The sequence below is a fragment of the Oryzias melastigma genome, linkage group LG6, assembly GCF_002922805.2.
Source record: "Oryzias melastigma strain HK-1 linkage group LG6, ASM292280v2, whole genome shotgun sequence".
In the NCBI taxonomy this organism is placed as follows: Eukaryota; Metazoa; Chordata; class Actinopteri; order Beloniformes; family Adrianichthyidae; genus Oryzias; species Oryzias melastigma.
Window position 1 is genome coordinate 27,853,801 of NC_050517.1, and position 8,267 is coordinate 27,862,067.

Sequence of the window (8,267 nt, forward strand, 5' to 3'; positions counted from 1 at the left end):
AAAATGAGTTTGATGGAAAGGACATACTATAACTCTCTCACATGTCAAAAGGATTTATATCGATCAAACGTGTGGCGAATGTAAGTGTTTGTTACTAACAAATAACGTTTTCTAGGGCCCATGCACATAGTTTAATTCTATTCCAATCTTTAAAGACATTTTACACATAGACATGGAGCTAATGATTAACCAGCTTTTCCTGTCGTTTAACAACTGAGAGGTCAACTTGGCCAACAGTTGACTTGTATGATATCTATACAGTAAAATGTAATAATGAACTGAACATTTCTATCAATGATGAACATTTCATTTAAAAAGGTTTCTTTAGATTGTTGAAGTGACAGTTTTCACTGAAGAAAAACTTGAATCACATTCAAATAAATTAACACAATTCTGACTTAAAATTATTGAGTGAAAAGGGCAAACTGGCATGGAGAAATCAAAAGTATTTTTTAAACACACTAAAGTTATGAATCGACAAACAGCAGGTCATCATCAGTAAATAAAACAAGGTATAAATGACTGAGATGCTAAACTTTTCATGTATGAACTAATGTAATTTTATAAAATACTATTCTTATTAGATGGATAGTTTAACTTCCATCTATGCATTTTCCTTTCGGGATCACAGAGTTACTGGAGCCTATATCATCCACTGTCGGACAAACAGACAAAAGTTCACAAAGGTTCTAAATCTTTTATCATAAGTACATACATTTTTTAAAGATATTTTCTTTATACAATTAAAGAAACTTTTACCAAAATAGTTTTGAATTATGTAATTACTCATGCAAAGGTTTTTATTACCTTATTTGCCTAAATGCTTTGATTTCAGACCTGCTTTTATTCCCCAAATTATAGACCCCCTTACTTAGAATGAAGCTGCATTAAAAATGTTCAGTCTGTATTCTCAGCTTTTTCTCATAATGCCATATTTGTTTACTCTAGACACACACCCACACACAAATCCTGACAATGTTAAGACACACTAAGCCTAACAAAATTAAATAAGATGAATATACTTTTTCATCATTAAAGGTAAAAAACTCTGTAGGGTTCATATGTTTGTAAATCGGACTGATGAGGTTAGTGCCTCAGCAGCTGTAAAACCTCACCACTCGTCACTGGTCGATGGGGAAAACCAAACACCAAAATCCGTACTTGCATTTACAAAATCCAGAAGAACAAAGCAATGTGTTTGTGTCTACCTTTATAGCAAAACTAATTTGTAAAATCTACATTTCTTTAACTATTTTTTTTTTTTTGCTGTGAAATAAGACTTGAAAGGTCTCTTTGATACGTGCATGTTATGTTGAGCGTTAGAGCAACACCTCACTGTTTTTCTCTGTATTGGACTTTCATAAAGTAAGGTTTAGGAGTCAAAGTGACCCCATACACTGGAGTGAAGTCCGGCTCTCCTGCATCTTCAGGCCAGGTGAACTTGAACTTCCTCAGCAGAGTCACCATGATGATGAAGAGCTCCATACGAGCCAGGCCTTCTCCCAGGCACATTCGAGGACCTGACACACAGAAACACAAGGCAAACTCATCTATGACACGTTGTTTCATTTCTATTTATAATAAAACTTTTTAGTTAACCTCTTAAGACCTGGCGTCCACACACATAGACATCGCAATTTGCTTAGTTAATTCTGTGACTCTTTAACTGCAATATAAAAAAAACACAACAAGAGCTCAGGTCTTAAGAGGTTAAAGGGCAGGAATCAGTACCTGCAGAGAACGGCATGAAAGCTTCTGGCTTGACAAACTCTCCCTTCTCGTTGAGGAAGTTCTCAGGTTTGAATTCATGAGGAAACTTCCACTGTGTTTCCTCCGTCAGCACTGACCCCATGTTTTGGATGATCATGGTGCCCTGAAGAAAAACCAGAGGAGCAAATATAACGTAGATGCTCTTCATTATGGTCCCTCTACTAGCAAAACTAAAAACACCAGCTTGTATCTTACTTTAGGGATGGTGTATCCCATGAGCTCCGTTTCTTTAGTCGTGCTGTGGAAGACGCTGAGAGGAACAGTGTTGGCGACTCTTTGCACTTCGTGGATTACAGCCTACATGAGAACAGGTGTTTTTATGAGTGAGCTCACACTGAGCAGGAAAAATACAGCAAAAATATTCAGCACGGTTGGGATGACCAGTAGAGCCTAAAGTCCCCAGGTCAAAGTAATTTAATTGAAGATTAAAAAAAAAAAGAAACATCAAATACAAACAGTCCTTTGATGCTGCACAGTACCTGCATGTAAGGCATGTTGTGTCTGTCCTCGAACGTCACCTGATGTTTCCCCTCCAACACTTGATCGATCTCTTGTTGACATTTCTCTGAGGAAGCAAAATGAAATCAGACTTGAGAAAACTGTTTGACATGCCAAAATAAGTCACCTTTCTAGTTTTACCTTTTTAAAAACACAAACACTGAAGGTTTTATCGCTATTTACCCCAGAGTTGTTAAGTGAATCACTATTCCTTATGTGTTGAAGCTGTGTATGATATGATATGAACTAAACTTCTAACAGCCTAAGATATGGTACATTCAGTCTGGGATCAGAATTTAGCTCTTCTGAAAGCAAAAACTTTACTTTTTTTCTATTTTCTTAGATCTCATGGAACCCATTCCATTAATTAGTTTCCTTAAACAGAGTCTTTAAAAATCTTAAAAAAATTATCTACGAATTTGAAAATAATGCATTAAAAAGTCTAAGTCTTAAAAAATGTGCTATTTGAAACTTCTCCATTTCATATTTCTTATCCAAAACATAATTTTTTGAAATCACGATTCTTTTGATCAAAAAATGGGGGGGGGGGCAAAAACGGCAGCAGAACAAATCATTATGCACCAAAATAGGCTGAATGCCGACCACCGGTTTAAAAAAAAAAAAAAAAAAGAAGCACGGTAAAGATTCATGAAACCACAAACAACAAGATAAGTAGCTACAGTTTTGATCATAAAACTGTAATGAATGAGTAAAATGGGAAATAACTAATAAAATGGGAAATGGGCTGACAAATTAGCCTTAATTTTTGATATGCATTGAATTAAAAGGTCTCAAAAAGTCTGAAATTTAGCTTAAAAAAACTTGAGAAACCCTGTTTAAATGTAAAATGTTAAGCATCTAGTCTAATAAATTATTATGAATTAAGCTTATTTCTTTCAAATACATTTTAGAAAACTATAGCAGGAACAACATTTTCATTACATTGTTAAAATGCCTAACATTTTTGAGTTTGTTTTCAGCTGTCTACTTTTAGCATTTAATTCACTTACTTCATTGCTTATATCAGCAGAAGTTTGACTGTTAAATGTAATTCAGCATTATTGTGCATTTTTCTGGAGTTGCACACTGTACAATTTAATTAATTTGCACTATTTTACCTGTGAAGTAATAGCTAAGTATGTAACTATACTTCAATACCAGATTCAAAATTGTCGATATGTTCATTGTTGCAGAAGATTGGGTCTTAAAGTGGTGTGTAAGCAAAGTTAAGTTTGTTACAGCATAAATAAAGATGTTGAAATAATTAACACACCTCTTGGTCACAAAGGATTTCTGATCATTTCGATATTATGTATAATTTTTGTATTTGTTTTGATTCATTTTCTGCTTGTAGGAATACAGTTTGATAAGGGGCAAGAAGAAAACATACTTGGCCTTAAAATAAAGCCAAAAGCCACCATCTCCTTTTAACTTGGCTTGCTAAGCATACCTTGTATTTGTGGATAGTTCATCATGTAAAAAAAACCCGTCAGCAGAGTATTGGATGTCGTGTCGGTCCCAGCAAAATGAAGATCTAAAGCATATATAATTAGCTGGTCCTCTGAAAATGAAGAGTCATCTCCCCTCTAAGGAGAGACAAAGATTATTATAAAAAGGAACCGTCATTTAAATAATTTTCATCTAAATATTTTTTAAAAGACTAATAACAAACACCTTTTCCAGTTCATCCAGGTAACAGTCTACAAAGTCTCGAGGCTGTCCACGGATCCTCGTCTCTTTGTGCTCTTTTACCAAGTTAGTTCCAACAGATACACAAATCTTAATTTAAAAAAAACCCATAGTTAGTAAATATTGTTAGCACAGTGGAAGTAAAGACTTTGCTAATAGGTGTGAGGTCAGTAGACTGCTAAGAATGGATCTGAATCTGCTGCAGCACAAAGATGAATGTTTTGACCTCATTAAACTGTGTTGTGTTCCATATGAAGGAAGAAGAATTACTCAAAACATAAGTACAAATGAATATACAACAATCACAGAAGTTGCATCATTTGGTAAAATGAATGTGGATATCAGTACTTGATTTTCACAGTACCTCAGCATTCTTGAAGGCCTCTCGGAATGGCAAAGGCAGGTTACGGATTAATGGAATGGAGTCATATAACTAAAAGAAAATAGTAACAACATGTATTATTATTAAAATGCTAATATTATGCTTTATATTTCTATTTTTTTTTGTCTTACCAAAATATTTTTCTAAATTGGGTGAAGTCAAACAGAAAATGTGTTTCCAAAACCATGACTGACTTACCATGGCCCACGGTCCGTTGGCTATCTTAGAGTTTCTGGTAAAGCACTGAACAATCGTTTTGATCATTTCATCATCGTATTCGAAGCGTTTACCAAACAGAACCTGGCAGATGATGTTTGACGCTGCATTGTGAAACATAACCTGAGGACTAAAGGGTGTACCTGTAAAAGATAACGCATGGTAAAAGGTTTGAGCTGAACTCTAAATAAAAGATAAGTTATTTGGAGACACGAATGACGAACCAATGTTGTCCTCCAGTGTTTTTACAGTGTGCTGAATCTCTTCAGAAATTCTTTCCTCCATCGACTTCTTTCCCAGACCAAAGTTCCTTAAAGTCATCAGAGCAAAGCGACGATGATCCCTCCAGCTTTCGCCATAATCTGCCAGTATCACACCTACAAATGTACCAAAACATGAGTTCAAGAAAGGTTTAGTTGTATTTAATCTTAAATTCAAAGTTTTTTTTTTGTAAACCTCTATTTAAAATAAAATATACGATTACCTGAGGGGGGGGGGACTTTTTCAATTAGTTAAATACTTGATTGAGTTGAAATAATATACCATCCCAAAAAAGCAATTGCCAGTACTGTTACATTAGAGTACAAGATCTCTTTTGTCATCCCTTTGATAACATTCCAAAAGACACCCAGATGGAATGTCACATTCACATCTTTGGGATCTCTAGTTAGACGTATAACTTTACCTATAAGCTCTGACTGACCCCTCGGATTACTAAATGACAAAGTGAATCCTTGAACAGAACAGACATACTGTCTACTGTAGATCTTCAATTAATAGTGTCTGTGCCTGGAAGCCATCAAACAAATGGACTGGATTGAAGACACACCATAATTATCCCTGTGTTTGCCATCTGAGCCATACTTTGGAACTTGCCCAAAGTTTTCAAAAGAAACGTTTAACCTTTGTGCTAGTTTATGACCCAAGCCTTTACATTGACGTGTTATCCATCCCATACAAATGAAGATGAAGGTGGACAGGATTTCATGTCTGCCATGAACACCAGTGAAGATAAAAAATCATTGAAAAAAAATGCTGTCTTGTGGGGTCCAGATGATCCCATTCCCAACGTCAACATACGTAGGATAGCACAAGGGTTACAAGTCTAGATCAGGGGTGCTCACATATTTTTGACAAGCAAGCTACTTTTGAGACGAAAAGCTCCAAAAAACAAAGATCTATCTACTTACATATAAAATAAATAAGAGAATGTTTGATTGGTGTTTCTGCATGTCAATCTAGTGGTTCAGAGTAGAGATGATTATTCGCTGACACTATTTTTTTTTAAATATATGTTTGTTTTTTTTATTTTAAAGTGCCCATGATCTACCCACACTTCCTTTGCGATCAATCTGTCGACCAAGAAGTATGAACATCCCTGGTCCAGATGATTAAAAGTATGTTCCAAAGTTAAAATAAACTAACTGGTTTGACCCGCACGTGTTCAAATTTCAAACACACTAACTGTAGAGCGTTACATATTAATTCAAAACCGCTTTTCTCCGCATCAGTTGGACTTCATCTGCTGGACTTTAATTGGGTTCAACAGTCAAATAGTTGCAGTGTTTCAAAGAAGATGTGTTATCTTGCTGTTGCTGGTGACATTTTTGGTGAAAAAAGATACAAATAAAAATGGGAATTGTGAATTTTGAGCCATTTTCATACCTTTTTCTAAGCATAGTAGAAAAATATCTGATCCTAATTAGGCAGTTTAGCAGCTTTCATAGGCTGCTCAGAATGTGTCTATCAAAGACTGGTCTGCAAGTCATCAGAGCAAAGCGACGATGATCCCTCCAGCTTTCGCCATAATCTGCCAGTATCACACCTACAAATGTACCAAAACATGAGTTCAAGAAAGGTTTAGTTGTATTTAATCTTAAATTCAAAGGTTTTTTTTTTAAACCTCTATTTAAAATAAAATACTTCATCTGCTGGACTTTAATTGGGTTCAACAGTCAAATAGTTGCAGTGTTTCAAAGAAGATGTGTTATCTTGCTGTTGCTGGTGACATTTTTGGTGAAAAAAGATACAAATAAAAATGGGAATTGTGAATTTTGAGCCATTTTCATACCTTTTTCTAAGCATAGTAGAAAAAATATCTGATCCTAATTAGGCAGTTTAGCAGCTTTCATAGGCTGCTCAGAATGTGTCTATCAAAGACTGGTGTCTATCAAAGACTGGTCTGCAAGTCATCAGAGCAAAGCGACGATGATCCCTCCAGCTATCAAAGACTGGTTGTCATGTCCATCAAATAAAAATAATAATGGTAAAAATGCTTCATAGACTGACGCATATGTTTAAAATTCCATGTGATCTACTCACAATACCTTTGGGGTCAATGTGGAAATCTCTGTAGAACATTAGTTTTCTGAAGGGCCAAAGTGTACCAGCAGTGACAACATTACTGGGGCAGACTTTGGTCATTTAGTGTTGATCCAAAACTGGAAAAACAGGTAGAATTAATGTGCCCTGGCTCCGTACAAAAAACACTAATTCTCTTCAACAAAAGTCAACTATTTTAATTTTTCAACCAATAAAAGGAATTTCTTTATAAAGAATCCGTCTTGCAAACAAATGTTTTTACTCTTATTTATATTGCTATGCTCTGTTGCCTTACATTTAGACGAAAATCTATATATTCTTCCTTAGATATTATATTATGCTATAAAAACTAAGCTTTATTTATAAAGGAAACTTAGAAATAAAGAATAATTAATTATTAAAATTATTGGAATTCAGATTAAACTGAAATTGTAACTTATGGCCACAAAACTAAAACTGTACACGAAGTGAAAAATCTTTGATGACGTCTATTTATGAATCCACTGTGTTCTGATGAGGAAAATGTGGATGGTTTATTAAAAAATAAATTTAAACTCAGTTTTTTCACAAAAATTGTTCAAACGCACTGCATTGCGGTTTATATTTGCTAATGTAGTGAGCATTGATGCACATTGTTTTTTTTGCAAAGACTTCTGGGAAATTTCGATGGCACTAAATTTTGGAATTTCAGATACGTACAGAGCTAAAAAAAAATGGCCAACGCACTATACACCGAGTTGTAAAGGAATTTAAACATAGTCACTATTTTTCCACAACTCTCCGTTTGCAGGGCTAAATGTACGGCAAGGGAGAAGGGGTAGGGGAACAATTTGGATCAGGCCCAAAAGTTTTTTTTTCTTTTTATGAGAATTAAGCAGAGATACGGTAGTGAGACAGCTGCCTATTGCCGTCTACAAGTACAAGCTCCAGTATTAAAAACAAAACTCAATTATGTGTCCAAAACAAAAGAAATAATTAAATGGTTGCATTGATGTGAGCTATTCATAAATATTCATCATCATATTTATGTCACAGCAATTATTTTTGAGAATTTTTAATGGTGATATGAATCAAAATGTTCAATAGTTCTGATACCAAAGCTACAATCATGAAACTTTATCACATGACTAATTTTGACTTAGTGCTGGACGATATGACGATACATATCATGTGGCCGATAGAAAAGTGTGTCGTCTCATTTCCCTTCTATCGTTTTTATTTGTTTATTTTTTTTATTGCTGAACTTTTGTGCAAAAATTTATTTTCCTACATAGAATCTTGAAACTCTTGTGCACTTAAAAAAAGGTCTCTTATTTGTGACAATTCTGTAAAAATAAAGTCAGAGAAAAATAACTAATTACTTTTTTGTCCATTTTTTCAGGTAACTGAA

The 8,267-nt window shown here is 34.6% G+C and overlaps 1 protein-coding gene across 1 annotated transcript in view; it reads right to left on the minus strand.

Annotated features, from left to right (window-relative positions):
* Positions 1–677: 677 nt before the first annotated feature.
* LOC112152618 (cytochrome P450 2F2) overlaps positions 678–8,267 on the minus strand; it is a 10,602-nt gene continuing 3,012 nt past the window's right edge. The window contains exons 3-11 of the mRNA XM_024282300.2: positions 4,780–4,932; positions 4,538–4,698; positions 4,322–4,390; positions 3,943–4,047; positions 3,719–3,854; positions 2,250–2,335; positions 1,966–2,067; positions 1,732–1,873; positions 678–1,520 (exon numbers count right to left, since the gene is read on the minus strand). Coding sequence (XP_024138068.1) covers positions 1,333–1,520; positions 1,732–1,873; positions 1,966–2,067; positions 2,250–2,335; positions 3,719–3,854; positions 3,943–4,047; positions 4,322–4,390; positions 4,538–4,698; positions 4,780–4,932 — 1,142 coding nt within the window. The 3' untranslated portion in view covers positions 678–1,332. The remainder of the gene's footprint in view (positions 1,521–1,731; positions 1,874–1,965; positions 2,068–2,249; positions 2,336–3,718; positions 3,855–3,942; positions 4,048–4,321; positions 4,391–4,537; positions 4,699–4,779; positions 4,933–8,267) is intronic.